This window comes from Alligator mississippiensis, chromosome 5 (assembly GCF_030867095.1).
Source record: "Alligator mississippiensis isolate rAllMis1 chromosome 5, rAllMis1, whole genome shotgun sequence".
NCBI lineage: Eukaryota > Metazoa > Chordata > Crocodylia > Alligatoridae > Alligator > Alligator mississippiensis.
The window spans coordinates 36,912,505-36,937,595 of record NC_081828.1 but is presented as its reverse complement, the minus strand read 5'-3'; the positions used below and the strand labels follow the sequence as shown (position 1 = coordinate 36,937,595).

The following is a 25,091-nucleotide window of genomic DNA, read 5'->3' as shown; positions in this document are numbered from 1 at the left end:
TAGGAGCATCAAAGTAGTACTTTTAATGTTTCAGCCATTTCCATGTCAGCCAAGGAGTTTTCATACACCACATGCTGTTGGATACTGCCTCTTTGGATGCACAAAGAAGTAATGATTTTCACCTGATATGGCCATAGAAAGTGGTCTATATCTGTGACCAAACACAAGTACATAGCTGCAGACTGCCAAAAAAATGGCCGATAGAGTGAAAATCTGACCCCGAACAGATGAAGATGTCTCTTTTGTAGCTTCTGCTTGTGCTGCCTCCTAGCCTCAAGCTGTTTTGAGACTGGGAGGGGCGAAAGGGATGAGAGGGAATTTGATCTGGGGTTTTTTTAGACACCACTACAAGGTAGGGTTCCAATTCACTCCCACCTGCCACCCCTCCCTCCCTCCGGCACCAGCTGGGGAACCAATAGAACAAGCTTCCTCTGCTTCCTTTCCCTACTTCCATTCTGAAAACAGCGCCTGCTGGCAGGGAGGAGGGGTCATTGCTAGAAGAAACAGGCTGCAGGCTCACAGCCAGCAGCTAGATTCCCCTCCCCCCTGGAACCAACAGTGAACTTCTGTTTGGTCTGGGGCATCCTTGTAACTTAGAACGCTTTCATAGTTGGTAGGGTAGGGTAGGGTCAGAAGGGACCTGAGCAGATCATCAAGTCCAACCCCCTGCCATGGGCAGGAAAGAATGCTGGGGTCAAACGACCCCAGCTAGGTGATTATCTAGCCTCCTTTTGAAGACCCCCAGGGCAGGAGTGAGCACTACTTCCCTTGGAAGTTGGTTACAGATCCTAGCCTCCCTGACTGTGAAGTGGTGCTGCCTGAATCTACTGTCAGTCAACTTAAGTCCATTATTCCTTGTTACTCCCAGTAGTGCTCGGGGGAACAGGGACTCTCCCATAGCCTGCTGGTCCCCCTTGGCCAGTTTGTAGATGGCCACCAGATCCCCTCTCAGCCTTCTCTTGTGAAGGCTGAACAGGTTCAGGTACTATAGTCTCTCCTTGTAGGGTCTGCCCTTCTGCTGCCTGACCATGCGAGTGGCCCTCCTCCGGACCCTCTTGATGCTGTCCACATCCCTCCTGAAGTGTGGCACCCAGAACTGGACACAGTACTCCAACTGCGGCCTGACCAGTGTTGCATAGAGGGGGAGGATCACCTCCTTGGACCTGCTCATGATGCATCTGTGGATGGATGACAAGGTGCGGTTGGCCTTCCTGACCGCGTCCCCACATTGGTGGCCCATGTTTATTTTGGAATCAATATTGACTCCAAGATCCTTTTCAGCCTCTGTGCTGACTAGAAGGGAGTTCCCCAGCCTGTAGGTATGCTGCTGGTTCTTCCTCCCTAGGTGTAGTACCTTGCACTTGTCAGTATTGAAACCCATCCTGTTCTCATCTGCCCACCCCTGTAAACTGTGCAGATTTAGTTGCAGCCTGTCCCTCTCCTCTAGCGTGCCCACTTCTCCCCACATCTTAGAGTCATCCATGAATTTGAACAAGGTGCTTTTCACCCCCTTGTCCAAGTTGCTGATGAAGATGTTGAACAGTGCAGGCCCGAGGACCGAGCCCTGGGGGACGCCACTGCCCACATCCCTCCAGGTCAAAAAAGACCCATCCACCACCACTCTCTGGGTGTGGCCCTCCAGCCAATTTGCAACCCATCTGACTATAGGCATCGACACCAGTCACCTAATTTTTTAATGAGAATGGGGTGAGAGACAGTGTCAAAGGCTTTCCTAAAGTCCAGAAAGACTACGTCCACCACAACACCTGTGTTCAAGGATTTTGTGACCTGGTTGTAGAATGCCACCAGGTTGGTCTGACAGGACCCGCCTCGAATGAATCCATGTTGGTTGCCCCCAAGCATGATCTCCCCTGCTGGTCCCTTGCAGATATGCTCCTGGATAACTTTCTCAAAGAGCTTCTCCAGGATCGATGTAAGACTAACGGGCCTCTAGTTTCCTGGGTCCTCCTTCCTCCCTTTTTTGAAAATGGGGACCACATTGGCCCTTTTCCAGTCATCAGGCACCTTGCCAGAGCAACATGAGTGCTTGTAAAGCTGTGCCAGGGGTCCCACAATGACCTCAGCTAATTCCTGCAGCACTTTGGGGTGAAGATCATCAGGACCTGCTGATTTGAACATGTCTAGTCCCACCAGAAGTTCCCTGACTAGGTCCTCACTGACCCTGGGCCTGGCAGCACCTCCCCTGGGTCTTTCGGGGATCCTGGTGGGGGGGGGGCATGCCCTGGTCCCTGCTCAAAAAGATGGAGGCAGAGATATTGTTAAAGAGGTTAGCTTTGGTGTCTGGTGTGACCACCAGGTTTCCTAGTGTATCCTGCAGAGGCCCTACATTACCCGGTACTTTCTTTTTACCCCTTATGTATTTAAAAAATGACTTCTTGTCATCCTTGATCTGAGTTGCTAGTCCCAGTTCCATCTCTGCCTTAGCTTTCCAAACAGCCCCCCTACAGTCTTAAACAATGGAGGTATAATCCTCCTTGGTGATGGTCCCTCCTTTCCATTGGGTGTCCTTTTTAGCTTTGAGATGTTCCTGGATGCTTTTGGTGAGCCATGGGGGCTTTTGAGCACTCTTGCCCCCTTTGATCCACATTGGGATTGTCACCCTTTGGGCTTGGAGGATTGTCTTCTTAAGGAATGACCATTCTTCCTGGACTCCCAACTCCCCTCCCCTCCCCTCCAGGACCTCAGTGCCTCCCCGACTAGTCTACTTCCCTCATTGAAATCCGCCCTCCTGAATTCTAGGGCTGTTGTCTTGCTGCAGGCCTTTGACACCCTGCGCTGGATGGTGAATTCCAGTAGGCGATGATTGCTATCACCCAGGTGGTCGAGAACCCACAGTCCACTTGACAGGTCATCGCCCATGGCCAGGACCAGGTCCAACAAGTCATTTCCCTGTGAGACTGTGCACCTCCTGGGTTAGATGGAGGTCCTGTAACTCAGCTAAGAACTTACGCGAGCGGTCAGACCTGGCTGACTGCTCTTCCCAGCAGATGTCCAGATAGTTTAGGTCACCCATGTTGACCACGTCCCTTGACTTAACTGCCTCCGTGAGCTGACCAGAGAATTCCTGGTCCAGCTCTTCCCCCTGGTTGGGTGGCCTGTAGTAAACCCCTACCATTAAGTCCCTTTCCCCCCGACCCCCTTGAATTCGGAACCCAGAGCACTTGAGTGTGCCCCTCCTCTAACCCAGTGCTGTTTGTTGAGGATGTGTATTGCTCTTTGACATAGAGTGCCACACCCCCACCTTTCCTCCCTGTTCTCTCTCTCCTGTACAGCATATAGCCCTTGATGTTTATCGCCCAGTCATGTGTTGGATCCCACCAAGTTTCAGTGAGCCCTACTATGTCTGGGTTTGTGTTAGCTAGCAGGAGGGTAAGTTCCTCCTGCTTGTTCCCCATACTATGAGCATTAGTGTAGAGGCATTTAAGGCCTCTTAGAGATGTTTGCACTGCCCCCCCAGTCCCAGGACTATCTGGACCCCTGTCTCTTACCCAGGTATTTCTTGTGCTCATTTGCTGTCTTGGTTGGGCTGTACTTGTGGGTGGTTCTTGGTTCAGTGTTCCATGGCTCCCTCCGTCCTCATCTTCCCCTTCCCCCTATAAGCCTAGTTTAAAGCCCGCCGGAGAAGATTGGCGAACCTGAATGAGAACACATGCTTACCTTTAGGGGAGAGGTGAAGCCCATCCCACCTGAATATGTCTCTTGTCTTGAAGTATGGGTCATGGTCCAAAAAGCCAAAGCCCGTCTCGAGACACCATTTCTGAAGCTGCAAATTGACCTCCCTGATGCAGGTCTCATGGCGTCGTCCATGTCCTCTCACTGGAAGGACAGACGAGAAGACCACCTGTGCCCCTGAATCCTTCAGCTTGCTCCCCAGAGCTTGGTAGTCCATCAGGCGATCAGGGCTGCTCCTGGCCGCATCATTAGTGCCCGCATGGATTAGGACCATGGGGTAGTAACTGGTGGGCCGAATAATGGCCGGGATCATCTCTGTCACATTCTGAATCCTTGCTCTGGGCAGACAGTAGACCTCACATGACATGGGATCCTGGTGACAGATGGGACCCTCTGTACTTCTCAGGATGGAGTCGCCTATGACGAGTACCTAGCGTCTCTTCTTCCAGGTCAACTTGCCTCCTTCAGCCTGTTCTGCACGTGGAGTGGCCTCCTGTGGAGTGGAATGTTGCCAGGGCCTCATACCTGTTCCTCAGCTGGATGGGGGGAACTGGTACTGCACTGCCACGAGCAGCCCTGGCTCTGGAGGGAACCTTCTGCCATTCTGCTGTGGAGGGCACCTCCTGGGGTTCTTCTCCCTTTGGTGCTTGGCCCTGCAGGAAAAGGAAATACCTGTCAATTTCATCCTCTGCTTCTCTGATCCCATTCAGCCTGCTAACCTCCTTCTGGAGCTTTCTGCAAAGCGTTCTCAGTTACAGTGGGGAGCTGCGCTTCTGTTTGCACCCTTTGTGACAAAGCTATGCAAAAGACTAGGCTGTACCTTTTAAAACCAATAGCTGTGGATAAGAAGGTTGGTTGTACAGAGATGCCAGGTATCCTAGAAGGAGCACCAGAAAGACTGTATCAGTGTGGCAGAGTCTTTTCAAGGCTGCTGCCTGCACCTCTGCCTGACTGAGCATCAGCATCCCAAGATTGAATGTTACAAGACTTTTATATTCTTCCCTTATGTGATAATTCCCAAAATAAAATTCTCATAACCACATTAGAAATAATCTGTATTCACACAGCTGCATCTAAACACAGTCCTTCATACATCTAAACTTTGACCCTACATAGTGCATTTCCACAATCAGCAGTATATACTGTTGTACAGAGACTTCAGTGCTTGCGCCATGTGAACATTCCATAGGGAGTGAGAAGCTACTCTTAAATCAGTACAAATAGTCAAAATAAGAGCTTTTAGCTATAATATACTTTTAAATATTCTATTTCATGCTGTTGAAGTGAAATAAAACAATAAATGATTGAAAATTTGAAGACTGAGAACTGTGACAATATTTTATAAAATACTGTTTCATAGGATCCCCTTGAAGACCTCGGCCTATAAATGTCTATTTAATGTGCATGTTTCACTTCTTAAGTAGCAGTAAAATGTGTATAACATGGGCAACTTTTTACTTTTGTATATGCATTATGCATATAATTCCATAGATTCCATAGAAGTTGGGGCTGGAAGGGACCTCATAAGATCATCGGGTCCAGCCCTCTGCCCAAGGGGCAGGAAGTCAGCTAGGGTCAAAGGATCCTAGCAAGATAAATGTTGAAATGTTTCTTGAAAGCGTCTAGAGTAGGTGCTTGCACCACCTCTGGAGAGAGTTTGTTCCAGGCCTTGGGGGCTTGGACAGTAAAGAAGTTTTTCCCTATGTCCAGCCTAAAATGGTTTTGCAGGAGTTTGTGACCATTAGACCTTGTCATCCCCTGGGGTACTCTTCCTCAGATCCTGATGCACACCCCTTATGTACTCATAGGCTGCCACCAAGTCACCCCTGAGCCTAAGCTTCTCCAGGCTGAAGAGTCCCATAGCTCACAGCCTGTCTTCATAAGGCCTGTTCTCATGCCCCCTGATCATGCATGTGGCTCTCCTCTGGGCTCTTTCAAGCTTCTCCACATCCTTCCTAAATTGTGGAGCCCAGAATTGGATGCAGTACCCCAACTGCTGCCTCACCAAGGCTGAGTACAGTGGGAGGATGATATCCTGGGTCTTGCTCAAGATGCATGAGTAGATGAAAGCCAGAGTTTTGTTCACTTTGCCAGGTGCAGTATCACATTGGTGGCTCATATTCATCTTGTGGTCAATCATAACCCCCAAGTCTCTTTTGGTCATGGTGCTAGCAAGTGTAGCATTGCCAAGCCTATAAATAGGATGCAGGTTTTTATTCCCAAGGTGGAGCACCTTGTATTTCTCTGTATTGAATGCCATCAGGTTTTCATCCATCCACCTTGCAAGCCTGTTGAGGTCAGCCTGGATCACCAGGCTATCCTCAAGTGTGGAGACTCTTCCCCACAGTTTGGTGTCATCAGCGAAATTGGCCAGTCTGCTTTTGACTCCAGTGTCCAGATCGTTTATGAAGACATTAAAGAGTACAGGTCCAAGAGTGGAGCCTTGGGGGACACCACTAGTCACTGAGTGCCATTTTGATTTGGTTCCATCAACTACCACTCTCTGGGTCTGACCTTGGAGCCAGTTCCCCAGCCATCGGACTGTGGAGTAGTTGAGGCTGCAGCTGCCCAATTTTTCTGTGAGGACATCATGGGACACCAGGACAAAGACTTTTTTGAAGTCCAAATATATGACATCAATCTCTTCCCTTTTGTCTAGGTGATACATCATCTGGTCATAGAAGGAAATGAGATTGATCAAGCAAAACCTACTCACAACAAGCCCATGTTGGCTGTCTCTCAGAATGTTGCCTTCTGTTAGCCTGTCAAGAACGCTTTCTTTGATAATTTTTTCCAAAGTCTTTGCAAGGATCAAGGTCAAACTGATTGGCCCATAGTTTTCCAGGTCTTCTTTCCTCCCTGTCTTGAAGATGGGAACCACATTGGCCCTCTTCCAAGCTTTAGGTATTTATGAGTTCCTGAATATCCTCACCAGTGGCTGCACCATGATGTCTGCCAGTTCCTTTAGCACTTTTGGGTGCAACCTATCCGGACCAGCTGATTTTGTAGGGGTCCAGCCTCTCAAGATGTTCCCACACAAGATCCATGCCATTGGTGGGCATATATTCATCTTCATCTTGGTCATCCAGCATCATGCTAGGCAAGGTGGTCCCTTTGGGCTGGTGAAAAACTGATGCAAAGTAATCATTAAGCAGATTGGCTTTATCCTGGGTGTCGATAGTCAGCTGCCCCAGCTGGTTTAGCAGGGGTCCAATGTTGCCCTTGTTTTTCTTTCAACTCCCCACATATCTGAAGAAGGAGTTTTTATTGTCCTTGATTCAAGTAGCCAGATGGAGTTCAGTTGCAGCCTTGACTTTTCGAGTTTGCTCCCCGCAGGTGCGGGCCCATGCAGCATATTCCTCCTTAGTGGTGTCTCCAGTCCTCTATCCATTATACGCCTCTCTTTTTAGATGTAGGAGGTCCATAATGCAAGGCTATCCAATTTCTAAGTGGCCAGGGACAAAATGCCCCAGGGACGATGTGTCCCCAGGCCACTCCAGAGCAAGCCACAGTCCCCCAGCATAGACACTCCTTTCTCCTTTCCCTTCCCACCATTTCAGCCCCCGTCACTTCACTACATGCCCCCAGGCTCACTCTTGGGTCCTCTGGCTGCACCATGCTGTACCACACTGCCACCTGGAGCAGGGGCGGGAAGTAAAAACTGGAGGAGGGAGGAGGAGCAAAGGAAGTGGCAGGGGAGTGCCAGCAGGGCAAGAACCTAGAAGCCACAACTTAACCTCTCATGGACCCATGCCTGTCCTGCAAGGTGCCCAGCTGGACAGCCCTGATACAATGTATCATAAAGGGAGATAAAGAGCATTAAATATCATTAAAGAAAGTAGTAACATTTACCTATCAACATTCAACCTACATTTTTTACATTTTTACATGTTGTTATGCAGTATGTTTGTATTTCATCATGAGTCAAAGTCAGCAATGGGTACATCGAAGATTTTGTTTTTTGCTTTTTCTTCCATTTTCCTCCCAACTTTTGGTAATTTTTTTAACAATAGAAAATGTGCCTGTGAAGAAATTAACCAGAACATTTTCTGTCAGTTTAAACAAGCAAAAAAACAATGAGAACAAGGAATACAAAAAAAAGAGAGAGAGAAAAAGTGGCCTCAAGGGAAAGCTCTGCATAATGAACTTGAAATTGCTACTGTTAGTAATACTGTTACTGCTTTTCCTGCCAGGGCTGTCACCCCACTAGCCAATTTCAGTTTAAACAAGATTGTAGAGCTAGTCTGCAAAATCACTAAGGACCACTGTTTATACTGCTAAATTTTGCATATACTATAGCTTGCTGTACTCTGTAGGATGTTGATGGGGACATGAAGGTGAATGCTGTCCAGAAATGCCACACAGTTTTGTTTTAAGCAGGAAAAACAATGGTTTCTTATCTTCCTAAAACAAAAATAAGGAAACAAATCCCCTGTAGCTATATTTTAAAACAGAATATAACCCACAGCCCTTCTTGAGGAAAAAGCTGATTGCAACTAATTGAGGCTTTGTAAGATAAGACTCAAACTATTGTTGGAGTAATTTGTCCCACACACACATCTGACAGAGGGAGATCTTTCCTATCTTCCTAATTTTTTTTTTGGCCTGCTGTTTTTTTTCCCCCCAGAAAAATGATTTATTTTGTTTTAAAAGTAGGAGTTGTGAAGTTAACTATGGACAGAGTTTCTTGCATTCTGGTCTGTGGACCACTGGTTGATATGGGAAACTCTAATGGGTGTTCTATGAAGAACTGATCAACAGCATGGTGCTGTCTGTGTGCCTGGTCTTATTGAAGTCTATAGAAGAGCTCCACTGAATTCATGTTTTCAATTAAGGGAAATAGAACAGATGGGAAAGAGAAATGAAATGAAGAACAGAAGTAGACAATATGGTCAACTTTTTTTTTTGTTTTAGAATGACAAAGCACTTGCATATAACAGTTCTCCAATATTTTTCACATGAGCAGTTGCTGTAGTTGCAACACAAAAATGAGAATTTTCATAGTGGATAAGAATGGCTGTGCATGAAAGTTTAGAATCCTATTACACAGTAGCTTCTGTTTAAAGGTTTGGTAGGTGATGACGGGAAAACCTGTTCCCAGGAGAAGTTTCCTCCTAACTTCAGGTAGAATTTGGTATGAGAGTTGACTTTACCTCTTCTCGTGTGCGTGTGTGTGCTAATATACTAACAGAAAAAGCCCCACTAGACAGTTTTGTTATACAAATCCTTTAAAAAAATCTGTTAAGCATTAAGAGGGATGTTTATATCATTGTGAATGGGAAGAGAAGTGACTGGAATAAGCACAAATGAGAGAGGAGGAGGCGGTTCATAAAATAACTTACTCATTACCGTTGTATAAGCCCTATGTGAGGGTAATTCATTTATGCAGATATTACCTGTTGTAAACCACAGGGGAAACTAAAGATGGGAACATGTTTATGGAGTGCACAGAAGGTTACAACTTTATCTAGTATATTGAAGACTCAGCAAGGTCAGGGTTTATCTTGCTTTAATTATTTAAAATTAGCCAGGTGCATTGCAACATTTCTATTGGGAAGGGGTGAGAATTAGTGACCCAAGTTTAGAAAATGCAGTATAAATGATTTTTGATAAGGAGACAGGAAAATAAGATCTCTAAATCTGTGATTATATGATCATAAACTAAAGGCAGATAGGCAATGCAACCAAATTTGGGAGGACTTAGATCATTTGGGAGAGTGTATCAGCAGATGACTAATGCAAAAAATGTGAATAATTTCGAAAGAGGGAGCCAAGCGTAGGGAATATATGCTAAAAGCTACAGTCAGCCTGAATTATGAACAGAAACTGACTTCCATTATAGAATGCTACTGAACCTTTATGACCTATGTACAAAAGCTATGAAAACAAAAGGTATTAAGTTATGTTATGTTAGTTGGAAGGAGTAATAGAAAACAAAGAGGTATTACTGTATTAGACTTCCATCCTCCTGCCTTGGAAAACTGTTTGCAGGGTGGATCATCAAGTAGCAGGAAGGATATTATTGTCATGGAGATTAAGAACAGGCCAAAGAACTTTTCCTATGGCATAATTTTACTGCCCTTTCTCTGATGGATGCTTCTTTTCTTGAATATGTATAATACTTCCATAAAGAGATGGGAAATGCTCTTTACATTATGAAAAAAAATATTTATCATCTGCAGTCTCACTTGGATACTTTATACACCTCACCTCCTCCATTATCATAATATCAGAATCTTCTTCATAATAGTTCATTGTAACAGTGCTTAGAACTGAGTCACAAATGAGCTAAGTGACTCATCTAAGGTCATACTAGAAGATTCTGGCGGATCAGGGACTTGGACACAGGTCAGCCAATCCTGAGTCTCTGCCCTGAATCACTGCTATATCCTTCACCTCTTGCTAACTCTACTAAAGCAAGCCAGGTAAACAGCATTTCCACCTAAAGTTCTATTTATTTTCATGATTTTCTTTAATATCGGGGAAGTTAGAAAAACAACTAATTCATTTTCTCCAAACAAGAAATCTTCTGCAATTAATATTGCATACCATGTCCCATGTTTGAAAAAAAATCACTTGTGTCCTGTTTTCTCACATGATATAATTCCATCATAACAATTCCAAATTGGGGATTCATTCTTTCATACAAAATCCATGCTCAGCCTAGAATTCTTATATGTGCTCTTATGTGCTTCTATAGAAAAGTAGCTAAAGCAAAAGTACATGCTAGACCAAACAAATTACAGTAATGATTTTCTCTGGCTTCTTCCTCATTGTTCGTTGCTAATAGTATGCTTATATCCATAAAAGTATATGGCTGTTGTCATATCCCATGGGCAACTGGATACTTATTTTATAATATCTTCCATAGCTGTCTTTTTTTTTTTTTTTCATTTTGAGCTTTGAACAATATCCAGGGAAATAATTTTGTCCTGAGATTTATTGAAAAAGAGTGAACAAATAATGGTACTTAATTGAGAACTTTTGGGAACTGTTCTTGCCTCCCACCTACTTGCATCTCCCTCATAAAATACAAGCTGGGCACAGTGGCAACCCCTGCACTAGACATAATGCAGGAATTTCTACCTGTTTAGTGCACACTGGAGAGAGAAATCACAGCCAAGGAAACAGGAGTGGGGTTTTTGGGGTCATGGAAAGGAGATTGTGGGTTATTTCTTGTCTTCCCTTTCCCCGCAAAGCTAGTGAATGACAGAGATGGTGGAGACAAGTGGCATGTGCTACCCTAAAGGGATAGAGTAGGGAACAAAATCTGGCCTCAGCTCTGCTGTGAAAATCTGAGCTGTGTCCATGCAGAACAAAGGGGGAGGGCAAGACAGCTTATCTGAGCTGTCAGCACAGATTCATCACCAAACTAGAGAAGAAATCCATCAAAATGCAAGCCATATAAGAGTAAAAATGATTGCTGTTCTGCATGGTGGCCTCATTGTACATTATTTTTAAGGGTGAAGAGCAGGAGGAGCTGGCACATCAAAAGTTCTGCTTCCAGTAGAGTTCTGCAACCACCTAACCCATGAACCTGCATATCAAGTGTCAGAATAATTTATTTCATTTTAGAGGCAGAATTTTATAGCGTGTTTTGTAAGTAGCATTTTTCTTTGAATGGTATCAACAGATATAGACGGTCTCCAGGAGAGCTGTTGCTCCTGCAAATCAGGCCTCAGATACAGACAATGAATATGAACCGTCATGTGATGGTCACAGTCTGACATGGAAATATGGGATAATTTAGAAGGACTAGACCTCTCATTCAGAAGCTCCCTCTAAATTAAAGTGGAACCCATTTTATGCCTGCCCTAGGTAGGTATACAGAGACTGCCAACTTCTGGGCAATTTGAAGCTTGTAAGCATGTTTTCTTGCCTGTACTTTAGCAAAGAGTATGTCATGGCATACCCACAGGTCAATAAGTAAGTCGTACTGTAGGCTGATTTTTGTTTTGCTCTGGTGTAACTACTCTGCGTTCCAGTGCATTGGTAATGCAGCAGCTAGTACAGAATCTGGTCCAGGGTGTTCAACCTGCCAATATTAAATCCTAGATTTCTGTTCTCCATGGAGGCAGGAAATTGGTGAAGCACATAAGAGACCTTAAGAGGTTTAGCCTTCACCTGATGAATTGTACTTTAAAGTTTGTTCTGTTTGTCTGTCTTTTTATAAGAGCTATAGGTGCCAAGCTGGCATTAAGGGAATGGATGACATGGGTGACTGCTTGCACTCACAGCAGTGCTCTTTCCACTACCTGAGGCAGGAGTGGTGTCCAGCCTGCACCCCCCACTTCCAGCCACTTCGCAGGAGGAGCTGGGCTGGGAAGTGTGGGCGGCAGTGCCATGCTGCTCCGCCTTCCTGCTGGACAGCGTCCCACACTCCTGCCTGCCTGCAGCAGCACTGCTGACTTGGGGGAGACACTAGGGGGCGGGGGTGCCAAAATACTAGTTCACTCTGGGCACCATTTCCCCTATGGCTGGCACAGTGCAGGTGTCATTTATGTTAAGCTTTTCCTTTTTACTTTTGTTATTCTAATGAACTGCAATTCAAGGTCGAGTTAAGCTGTTTTATCAGTTTGTGAATTGATTCCAGAGGCAGGAAATCTGGGTCACATTGAAATAGAGAGGGCAGAAGTTTGTTAACTGAGTACACGATTTTTGTCAGTTTAGACTGACTTTTGATTCTGCAATAAACTCAGGGTTCAGTGTATTTGATCAAATTCTGTCTTCTTTTGCATTCATGGAACTTCATGGAGGGTGGTTGGTTGTTGTTCTGGGCTACATTCATTCATAGAAATCCTGTACTTCCTTATGTGAGTATGTAGTCACAGCCTAGTCCATCTCTGCAGAGTGTGCAGAGATGTGTGCCCAGCCCCCCCCCCCCCCCGATTATGCAGTGTTAGCAATACAAGCTCTCTGCTCTTTATGGGCTCAGCATACAAATGTCTGTTTAGCCATCTCTGGGTACATACCAAGAGAACAAACCTGAGAGAATTATCGCAGATAATTTGAATGTGGGTAGGTAACCTATGTTAGTAGATTTGCATCTGACTTTCTTTATACTCTTGTAAGATATTTTTGTGAATATATAGTTCATAAAATGGTTCAGGCCAATTTCTGATTTAAAGAAAGATTTCTGAAGTTTAAAAAATAAGTGATAATACAGCAGTGTTAATGTTACATTTTGTAAGGAGAGTGATAGAGACTTCTGCTGTTTATCCATAGTTCACATTATACTGTATAAATATGTGTAAGCTTTATAATCCCCCTTATAGGTGAGAACAGAGATCACAGAGTCAGCATTAGACCAGAGCAGAGAGCATTGGTATCCAGCATCTCACCTGTGTTCAAGTCTCTTGTTTTTTGTTTGCTATAAAATGTCAGTATTACACAAAACTTAGAGGGTACATATATTTCTAGGGTTTGTTCTTGCTGATTCAAGAATAGGCATCCTATACGATTCTAAGAATAGGCAAAGCAAGGACAATTTCTAGGAGTAATTTTAAATTTCAAGGCTGTTTTTCAGAATGTTTCATCCCTCACTAACAGAGCTGCAAAGTATAAACAACCAGTGTATAAATAAAATTGAAATATACTATATTTTTCTTGCATACAACATGCCCTGGAATCAACATTTTAAAATCAACATATACATGCTGATTTTAAAATGCAGAATAGAAAAAAAATCTTTCCTTATACTGAGTAGCAAAAGCAAGGGAGCCAAACCAACTCATTGTTTTACTGCTTCCAGATCGCTGCAGATTTTACTTTTGGTTTTACCTGGAAGGGGTAGAACCTTCTCTTAGCATATTTCTTGCACAGAAATGCATTGGTTTTTGAGAAACAGTATAGATTGAATGTGAGAAAATATGGAATATCCACATCTGTGTAGCGAATGTGAAGCAGAGCTCATTTAATGTTAAAACATCATCAAAGGCATTTTGTTTGAGCTTGATGAACAAAGCTAATAATAAACGTGACAAACTCAGCAAAATCTGGAATCAAATTGTTAAATACTTTCTGTGGTTAAACAATCCTTGATGCAAAGAGAAGCTTTATAGTGATTGTTTTCATTGGACTAATGAGGTAGTGCCTAGTCGTGTGAGATGCTGATTGCTTTTTGAACTCAAATGAGAGTTGAGTGTTCTGCAGAATCAGATTCTTACTCCTCATGGTTTTCTGCACATTTTGGGCATTATGTAATCCATTGTTCTTGAACTAACCACAGTTTTACTTTTTCCCTGTAAAAACTGGGCTATGCTAGTGGGTGCCAAGTTCTGGTTCAAAAGTTACTCCCTTTTATGCAAATTAAGACAAACAAGCCATATGGTATATTTCCCTCACTACCAGATTAACTATGCAGGAACTTGGTTCACTAGTGTAACTTGGTTACATTTGTTTTGTGTGTTTAGGGCAAGGTGATCATTGCTATGTCATTATTGTTTTATGCTTGCTGAAATCTGATGCATCACTTCTCTCCCCTTTTTTTCCTCTCCTCATAAGATAATCATTGGAGAAACTGCAGTGTTTTGTCTACAGTTAGCAACAAAAGATTTTGAAAACCAAGAAAAAACAATATTAACTGGAGACTGTTGTTATATAAATCCACTGGTGCGCAGAACCTTCAGATTCCTTGGTATGAGCAAAGTTAATTCTTTCATGTGTCATTAAATGTTAGTGGTCAATATCTTGTAAAATATGAAATGTGGAAAATATTTAAACACCATAAAATACTCCATATATAATCCTGACATAGATGCAATGAGTCTTTTTCCCATGTTTGGACTCTGCCGTAGCCAGCTACCTTCCCATCTATTTAGGCAGCCAGTGAATCCATGGGGCTTTTAGGTAAAGAACTGGTTGGCAGCAGTAGCAGCTCCAAAGAAAGGAAGAAATGAGTGCAGGGCAAGTGAGGGCAGATACATATCCAGCAGCATAGCCTGGCTGAACAGGCCCAGTAGAGGCAGGGAGCAAAGAATCACCACCCTACAGCCCCAAGGAATTTTTCACTTGGCCACTCACAGCAAAGCAGATTAGCATGTGGTCTGCTAGAGGTCAGTGGAATTTATGATTAAATACAGGTTTTAGGTGCTTTGTGACCCTGGAGCCTTTATCTCTCTAATAATAGAAGGTTCTACATGGGGTGAAATTCTGGTTTTTCTGATGTCGATAGCAAACTCTCCTTGACTTCAGCAAAGGCTAGGATTTCACTCCTATGGTGAGATATAATTTTTTCACTGGAGAAAAATTATTATTAAAATTACTGATCCATTAATTAGTTCCCAAATGTCTCTGGAAAACTGTAGCAATGGAGGGATGCCCAGTCTGTGCCCTCCTGCTCAGGGCTGTGTCTTATGGAAATGACAGAAGGAATTGAGCCTCAGGCAGGCGCAACCTCTCCCTGCCTACCGCAGTGTGTGCATGTAGTGGGAGGAATGGCACAGCTGTGCCATTCTTCACAGTTTGAACACTTCTGAAGCATTGCTGCCTTCCTCCAGAGACTAATTCCAGCTGGTTAGTGACTTTAGACTGACAGTAATACCAGATGCTAAAAATTAAGGACAGGATTGTTCCTGACATGGATATTTGGGGGTAGGGAGAGGTGATGCTATCCCAAGTTGGGCCTGCATAATCAGCGCCTGCACTTCCTGTCCCCCAGCTCACTTGTTGGCCCCTTGAGGCAAAAAAAAAAAAATGGAAGGTGGAAAGGTATAAACTGTTCACCCCTCCACTATGGTGGGCTTCACTGTACATTTGGGACAATGAAAGGGGCCAGAGCCAGTCAATTTCCCATTATTTTAGAACAATGTCAGAAAGGGTCACATATACAGTCCAGTTTTAATAATTTCTAGCAATGCAAATTTAATTAACATGACCATGAAACCAGAGTTCCAGTCTTAGAAATAAGGTGAGGCCACCTCAGGATTCATTCTAAGCTTTTCTGAGTTATCTAGGAGAAAAGCTGGTCTTTTGAACTGAGATGCTTCTACAGTCTTCATATCTGTAGTGCTGTAAAGTCATTGCTCATTTATCTTCTGAGCACCTAGTGAAGTAGGGAAATGCTGTCCTTTCTATTTATCCACAGAGAGACTTAAATGACTTGCCCACAGTTACACAGGAAACATGGACTAAGCCAGGAACTGAACCCGCTTCTGCCAAATCTGAAGTCAGCATCTTAATCACTATCCTTCCCCTGTAGCACCAGCTTCCTTCTCCCTCAGGCCTTAGGAATGTGTATGAAACAATAATACATCTGCTTTTCCTTTGCATGATCAGATAAGTGTAATTCCATACTAATGAAGCAAAAAGTACACAAGGTCCACTATCTTTGATATGTGTTTAATAATAAACCCTGGAATGTAAATTGCTCCTCAGATATATAGCTTTTTACCTCACTATTTTGATATTTTGGGAATCGTGCCATGCATAGAAATGTATCTGATGGTAGACAGATGAAGACAGCTTGTAACGGATATATTAAATAATACATCACTTCATCTTGCTTATGCAGTCAAGGTGAAGAAAAGAGGTTCTTGTCCAATATATGGATGGTTCCTAACATGGTTTCAAACTAATTATATTTATTGGGACCAGTCTTTCACAATCTTTGAGCTGGTGTGTTTGGTGAAACACTGACAGAGCCTCTTTGCTGACACTTGCATTTAGAGTACAGGGGGACTACAGCTGAACCTGGCCTTCCTAAATTTTTTTCTGAAGAATGGCTAGCTACCCTAATAGTTTGAAAGGCAAAAGGTCTAGGACACACAGTGGAATAGACTGTTCACAAAATAGAAGAGCATACAAATCTCCTGTAAAAGGGGGACTGTTTGAACTTCATCAAGATGGTGGGAATCAAAACAGCAGGAACCTAACTCTGTTTTCCTCTTTAGGCATTTATGCATTTGGACTGTTTGCAACAGATATCTTCGTAAATGCTGGACAAGTAGTAACAGGGAATCTTGCCCCACATTTTCTTGCACTTTGTAAACCCAACTATACAGCACTTGGATGTAAACAGTACACACAATTCATCAGTGGTGCACATGCCTGTACTGGAAACCCAGATCTTATAATGAAAGCCAGAAAAACATTTCCATCCAAAGAAGCAGCTCTAAGTGTATATGCAGCAATGTATCTGGCCGTAAGTACATACTACTATTTAATTTCATTATAATTTGAAAAGTGATTTGTAAATGAGTAACCTGAAATGTTTTTTTGTTTGTTTGCAACTCAAGATAATCATTAAAAATAGGTTACACAGCTGAGATTTTTCCTTCCTCTGAAACTAATGTGTGAGAGATTTTATGAAGTTGGTTTGTAGCCGTTGAGAATTTGTGTCATTAGGTCAAATTCTGCCACCGGTTATGTGGATGCAACTCCCATAGTCTTTTAGGATTATGAGAGAGAAACTGAGGTAGGAATAGTTTCCAAGAAGGAAGATATATTTCCGGTTTAATTGTGGTGGTGGCTTTGGTTTTTTTTAAAGGCATTTATGTTGACGGTGGAACAATGAACTAGGCCAGTGTTCAATGAGGACCACACTGAGCCAAAATTGTCTCTTGTGCTGGTGGTAAATCCTGAGTAACTCCACTCCACTGAGTTACCAATCTCAGCATAGTTGCCTAATCCAGTGGTGTCTGATCTGCTTATTCCAAAAGGCCGGACTTACTATCGTGGAAAGATAAAGGTGCCCATCTGCCATGTTTGGGAGCAGATTGCCTGTCATGTCCCATAATCAGGTGATGCAGAGGAGCAAAAAACTTACCTGTAAGCTCTGAGTTTGGCATTTCCTCTGTGTGGAGGAGCCCCTAGCAGGCATAGATTTAGTACCATCAAGTGCTATGTTTCCTTCCCCTTGCCTCTGGGGAAGGAGCTCTTGTGGCTCATGAAAATAGGGAGCAGCTGAAGGATGATGTGTCCTGGTCATCCCATTCTAGCTAGTGTCCTCTTGAGAAATCTTGTCATTTGGTGCAAAAAAAGGGGGATCCCCAGGCTGTCTGACCTCTACATGGAATGAAGCAGAGTACTGAATCGCTAACTATTTTCTGTTTTTCATCTTCTCTTATTCTGTCTTCTGGGATTGCCTTCAGGAAAAGGAAACACCTTTTGCTAGGAGTGTCTAGGTTCAGGCAAAACCCTGAGAGGTCTTATCCTGCTCTCCAGGCTTCCACAGATGAGCAGGAAAACTGGAATGGAACAATTCCTTCTCCGTCTTCTGTGATGTAGCTGGTGGCAGGAGCAACTGGAGTAGGGAGGGGACAGAAGCTATTCACCACAGTTCTGGCACCAGAGCTATTCCACAGAAGACGGAGGAAATGATGGAGGGAAGTAGTAACTGGGGTGATTCAAATACCTCAGCCTTAATTCAGAGTGTGTGTTCTTTGTTTTCATAAACACATTTTTATTTTATTGTTACTACAGTTGTCCTTATGGGCCACAGGTTAGAGCCCCTGATTAAATCTATTTTATACTATGTTCAAAGTAATGATGTATGAGCACCTGGGCAAGAGGGAATAGGATTTTCCGCAATGTTTTGTATCCGAAGTACAAAGTAAATGTGTATCTTTTTGTGGCCATTAAGAGCTTTAACAAATAATTTCATGGTTGGTTAAATTATTGCCTTCTAACTAGACAATTTTTGAATTGGACATTCATATTTTACAAGCTAATTTGATTTGAGGAATTCTTTAGTTATCTGACGCAACTAATATTTCTCAGTAACATTCCCAGCATAAAACATCTTTATGTTCATCAGCTTTTCGGCACTGATGTTCAAGGAGGGACCCACTCTTTGCTTCCATAAGTTATGTTTTAGTGCCTTGCTATTTCTAGCACTAAACACAGCATTTCCACACGATTCCTTGTGATTATAGTGTAATCTAGAAACTGTGAGCAACATCAAGGCAAGGGAGTGTTATTTGCAATCAAGTGGTGACGTGAGCAGTGAAATGCTAAACTATAGGAAGAACAACACTTAAGATTATTGTTGTCTCTTGCTGGGGGGATATATATGAAGCATTTGTTTTCTGATTAATTGAAATTTGCCTCTAAATTTGGCTCAGGCTATTACAAAAAGAATTTTACACTTTAATTGTACTTATTTTTCTTCTCTATCTATAAAACTGTGTTTCCACTATGTCCATGACCCACTTAAACTAGAGAAAAAAGAGCCAGCTATTCAAAGCACTGTAAAACAAGAGGAAAAATTAATATTAATAATTGTTTTTAAACCTACAAACATTCTAAATAATATCTTTCATCAACATAATTTGATTGTTAGGATTTAGATTCAATTCCCAGCTTACCAGTTCTATAAATTTTCGTACTGGAGTTCCTGCCCCTGGTCCAGAACTGAATAATTTATTAATTCAAGTCCTGGTCCTCAGACCTGTGTGAGGTTGTTTTTTGTTTTTTGATTTTTTTTTTTTTTAAAGATCCTTTCTCTGTCTGTCCCTCTCCTCCCTCCCCCACACCAGGACTGTAAGGAGAACTGATTGCCAAGACTGAAGGTATTTGAAGTAATTTTGATACAGACTATTGAACAGTATGGAGATCAGTCAGAGAGCAAACTAAATGTGATTTAGTTCATAGATTGAGATTTATCTCATAGTTTGCAGTTGTTCCATGTTATCATGACTACTTTGCCTGGTATATGCCAGTATAATTGTTACACTAAAATACTATGAAATGCTGCTATGACTTCTTAATGATCCTTTTATAGACTGTATGATATAAAGTGAATTATTGCCATGTAATTCACTGTAAGTTCTGACTGCACTATATATCAGAAGATCTATAAGCAGAAAATTGTCCTTTTTACATTTTAAGCTCCTGTTTCTTACTTCCATCATTTATTTTCAAAAATCTTTCAATATACATTGTTAAATCTAGAAATCCATTTTTGTAGGAAGTGTAGTGCATTTATTTTATTTGGGGGCATTGGCTTATGCTGTTGCTGATGTTTTTCAGTATCCATTCTTTGTCAGCTGATCTCCCTCAGGGTTATTCATTGGGGCTGAAACATTAAGTTGTGGCTGGGTCTTTGTATACGCCCAGCACAGGCTACTGATGCACATAGCTGGCTGAGTACATTACCCAGCTAGCCAGATGCAAGCATTTGTCTCTTGTACAAAAACATGGCTTTTTTGTTATTGCTATTGTTTGGAGGTTGTTGCTGAATCCCAGTTTTCACTTCCTGCATTTTAACCATCTGGGTGCTAACCAACGTGCTGATTCAGAGACTTGACCCTAACACTGTATAAACTAAACAAAGCAGGATGTGTATGGTTTTACATATCAGCTTATGTAAATCTAACATCTATCTTCTATCTCAGTCTCCTGTATCTTCTTCTCTTTTAAGTATAGCATAGGACCTATCATATAGTATGGAACATACTGTCTTCTTTTTTATTTTTTTTGGCTCATTTGCAGTTTCTCCCTTTCTCTCTGTAGCGTGTGTGGGTGGCTGCTATGGCAACTCTGAATTTCCCTCCTGCTGAAAATGCAGTCCTTTTGAAGCAATTTTATTTCTAATGTTTGAACCTCTCCATACTATTTTCTTCCATTGCTTTACCTGAGACTTCCCAAGGAAGTCTTTAGCAACTGAAATTGTTCCACTGTAGCAGTGTGGTCAGGTGATTTCTAACCCACCTGCCCCATTCTTTTTCACAGACAAAACAATTAACTACTTGCTTGCTCAATAAGGTTAAAATTTAATCACATAGATGCATGCAAATCGCACTCATGCTTTCTACCCAGGCTTGTCTGCTTTGGGGTTCCTCTTCAAAGATCCTTTTTCACCAGAGTCACTACTGAGCTCCCTTATGCCATTGACTCATTATCACAAGTGGATATCAGTCAGTCATTAACCCTTAACTCTTTCCCAATAAGAACAGCATCTGCCTACACAATGAAATTTTCAGGCAAACACTGCCAGGCTATTAAACACCAAAGTACTATCAACAGTACTTTGAAATGCAAGTAGATACCAAATCCAGGTTGAACAAGTAACATTCTACCAGGCCATGTTCCAGTTAGTTATAGGAATATTTTTGTGTTTTGTTTTTTGTGATGGAGACTTAAAAATAAGTTGTTCTGAAACAAGTTAGATTTCAGAAATTGTACATTGGGAATTAACCACCTGGTTCCTGTACACCTTAATGGAGGCTTTGTGGTTTGCAAATATCACTTTGTTTTGAAAATGTAGGGCTTGATCTTTGTAAGGTGCAACTGAGAAGAGTTTTGAGTTCTTCCTGTGCTATTTGGATATTTTTCCATTGTATAACTCAAAAAATTAAAATGGCAAGTCCATTTTTGGTTCTGTCTGTTATTTCATTTGTCTAGGCAAGCAGGCAAGTGAACTAATTCTGGCAATACCTGAAGTTCACAAATTTTCTGGAAACCTTTCAAACAGGTTTTAGATTGGATATTTGATAAGAAACTAGCTCTAATAAAGTTCCATTGGTGGTCTTAGTCATGAAAAGAAATTTTGGATGTATGAACTGCTTTAGACATCTTTGACTATTAAGCACAGACCTTGTTTTGATTTTAGTCTGCGATAGAAGGTGAGTCTCAATAACGGTTATTGGATCTTCTGTCTTGACACACTTTTTATGTAAGATTCAGTTAAATTGTCCCTTCTATTGAGTGCATTTGAAGCTGTTAGAGGAGATTGCAAGGCAGTTTGGGTACAGTGCCATCAGTGGTGATAGTAGTATGGGATTGGTGTGTTGTTCTAGCTGCAGCAGTCAAAAAAAAAAGTGTATGATAGATGATGATTTTTGTGTATATTTTACTGGAACAACTTGTATAGTTGGGAGAGCTGTTGGTCTAGCTTTTTGGTATAAAGTGCTTGAGGAAAGACATTTGATACTGAAAAGCTTGTCCAACAGTTCTTTCAACTATACCATTGGTCCAGTAAAATATATCACAAAAAATCTTTGCCTTTTATATCAATGAGCAGAGAGAGGTAGTTAGCTGTGTTAGTCTGAAGTCAGGCTGAAGGCAATGATGATGATGCTCATCTCAATGTTTCTCTTCTGTCAGTTTCAGAAGACTCGGTCTCTCAGCTTTCTTGGATTTGATAGAGGTGTGAAATTCAGCGCACATGGGATGGAAGTGCTCTGATAAGTTATAGGACAGGTCCAGATGAGATGATGGTATTGGAATCTACTTCACTGAGTTTAGAGCTGTCTACCTATAGATTCATAGATTCATAGATGTTAGGGTCAGAAGGGACCTTAATAGATCATCGAATCCGGCCTCCTGCATAGGCAGGAAAGAGTGCTGGGTCTAGATGACCCCATCTAGATACTTATCTAACCTCCTCTTGAAGACCCCCAGGGTAGGAGAGAGGACCACCTCCCTTGGGAGCCCGTTCCAGACCTTGGCCACTCGAACTGTGAAGAAGTTCTTCCTAATGTCCAATCTAAATCTGCTCTCTGCTAGCTTGTGGCCATTATTTCTTGTAACCCTCGGGGGCGCCTTGGTGAATAAATACTCACCAATTCCCTTCTGTGCCCCCGTGATGATCTTATAGGCAGCCACAAGGTCGCCTCTCAACCTTCTCTTGCGGAGGCTGAAAAGGTCCAGTTTCTCTAGTCTCTCCTCGTAGGGCTTGGTCTGCAGGCCCTTGACCATACGAGTGGCCCTTCTCTGGACGCTCTCCAGGTTATCCGCATCCCTCTTGAATTGTGGTGCCCAGAATTGAACGCAGTACTCCAACTGCGGTCTGACCAGCGCCCGATAGAGGGGAAGTATCACCTCCTTGGATCTATTCGTCATGCACCTGCTGATGCACGATAAAGTGCTGTTAGCTTTTCTGATGGCTTTGTCACACTACCGACTCATGTTCATCTTGGAGTCCACTAGGACTCCAAGATCCCTTTCCACTTCCGTGCCACCCAGCAGGTCATTCCCTAGACTGTAGGTGTGCTGGACATTTTTCCTCCCTAGGTGCAGCACTTTGCATTTCTCCTTGTTGAACTGCATCCTGTTGTTTTCTGCCCACTTGTCCAACCTGTCCAGGTCTGCTTGCAGCTGTTCCCTGCCCTCCGGCGTGTCCACTTCTCCCCATAGCTTTGTGTCATCTGCAAACTTGGACAGAGTACATTTGACTCCCTCGTCCAAGTCGCTGATGAAGACATTAAAGAGTATCGGTCCAAGGACTGAGCCCTGCGGGACCCCACTGCCCACACCCTTCTGTTCTCTATGTTAATCAGGTATACATCCTGGGGTTCTTTTGAATCTATAGTGGCTTTCAGAAGTCTGAAAAAAATGTTTTGTCATTTTCATGGGAAAAACAATTGAAAAATTGGAGAGTAGATTGAGAATTAATTATTAGTTACTAAAAACATAGCCATGGTTAGCATTTGCTGGTGTATCTATACTTAAGAGGTAGCAAGAGTACTAGGAAATGTCTTTCTCTCTAAGTTCCCCCAGATGGTCTCCATGTCTATAGTCAGAGCATCTTAAATATGGGCAAAAAAGTTTTGCAGTAAAAATCTGGACCAGATTTGCATGTGGTCATTACTAGCTACTGTAAAATTTCTAACAAAATGTAGGTTTCACTGCAGTAACAAAGGAACTGTGGTCTTTGTTCTGCTCTTTTGTCTATAGTGAGGCTTAGCAGATTGCAGAACAAAATAGTGTAATTACTCCAGGAATGGATTTGGCCATTGATTATTCAGTAAAAAAGTTGATGTAAAAACAGAATAGAATTTTGAGTAAATGGTTAATCCAGGTTGGGAAGCACTGTGGTATATGTCTGTGTATTGAGACTTTCTTTTGTTTATTTTGTCATTTATTTAAATGTTGTGATCCTTGGATGCATGAACAATTGATGGGGCTACACGCCCTACAGATGAAGCACATATGATCACTTTTATCTGTATAGTTTAGCAGTTCTCTAACTACGTAATGCTTAAAAATGGCTAATTTGTGCTTTTCCAAGGTGGGGTGGGGATTTATTCCTTCTGCACCCCTTCTATGAGGGTAATAATTTGCTGCTGATCTATCCTGTCCTTCCAGTCTATTATTCCTATCCACCTGCTTCAACAATAAGGTGCAGTAGCAGGCCACAGTACAGTTTTCTGGCTGAATGAATGCTTAGCCACAATTCAGAGCAGGCCGGTCAAGAATGTAATGGTGTTCTGATTAGTTGCTCTGTGAGTGAGCAACCTGACTTGGTCTTACTCAACTGGAATTGAGGTAACCATCCCCTAGCTAAACATGGGATGTTTTGAGCCACTCTGTACGTATGACTCTGGGTATATGCATATGTAAGAGAATAAGGAAAGGGAAAGTGGGAGGATGGGTTAAAGATTTGTTGAAAGAAAAAGCTTAGAGATAACTCTTGCTAGAAGCCTGCAAATCATTTGGCCTGCATTTGGCACATAACTGCTTATTTCTGAATTGTTGCATTTAGTGTCTAAGGTGTGTGTTGAACTTTGTAAAACCTATATTTTATATTTTCTGCAGCATAATATCCTCTGCTGGGTGCTTTCCTGTTAAGATTTTAATATGAACATTAATTTTCTTCTGCTTATAATCTTTCGAGATTCCTGTCTGAGGATCCAGTTTGTTTGTATACCTTATGGTGGTGGTGATGATGATTCTGACCTCTAGTGGAAATAACAATAAATTGCTGTATTGTTATATGGCTTTTAGAATGAAAACTTCTTACTTTTGACCTTGCTATCAAGCGTATAATACATGCAATGTCTAAAAAATATGAATTGATATATACAGCTGTTTTTTCTTAAACAAGAAGACATTAAGCAAAATTTGATTACAGAATGAGTTTTTAAGAGGTAGGTTTATTACTTGTTAGAATACTTAACACTGCATTTATATAAGATGGGAAAAATAGTAAATAAGATTGTCAAGAAAAGATAGTGTATCAGTCACTCAAATGCCTTTGAAAATCTGATCTATGGAAAGATAATTATTATTAGTATTTATTATTTATATTGATAGGCTCTGAAAGTATAGATATCAAAAGTAATACAGTACCTCCAGTCTTGCTTAGGATGCTAGTTTTTGTATTCGTCACAATCAAAAGAAAATGAACTGACAAACATTTTTCAGAAATGCTTTGTTCAAGGTATTTATTTCATTTTTATATTGTATACATTTTTTGCTGAATAGTAAATGTTGCGTACAAAAGCACTGTACTACATGACACTTACTTCCATATTGCTCCCTTACTGCTTGTGCTCGCCTGTCTATAGTGTCTTCTGATCTCTGCATGCATAGACCTAAATTTAAATTAGCAATAGCAAGAGTATCCACAGTCAAGATTTAACAATGATCTCGTGTGGTGAAAGAAATACTACCTGTGAACTGAATGCAAAATGCTATCTGTGAGAATTCTCTAATGGATCAACCCCTATCAGTTA

The 25,091-nt window shown here is 42.1% G+C and overlaps 1 protein-coding gene across 1 annotated transcript in view; it reads left to right on the top strand.

Moving 5' to 3' along the window:
* PLPPR5 (phospholipid phosphatase related 5) overlaps window positions 1-25,091 on the top strand; it is a 72,061-nt gene that overhangs the window by 23,174 nt on the left and 23,796 nt on the right. Inside the window, exons 2-3 of the mRNA XM_006263169.3 lie at window positions 14,197-14,329; window positions 16,584-16,834. Of these exons, the coding sequence (XP_006263231.1) occupies window positions 14,197-14,329; window positions 16,584-16,834 (384 nt within the window). The remainder of the gene's footprint in view (window positions 1-14,196; window positions 14,330-16,583; window positions 16,835-25,091) is intronic.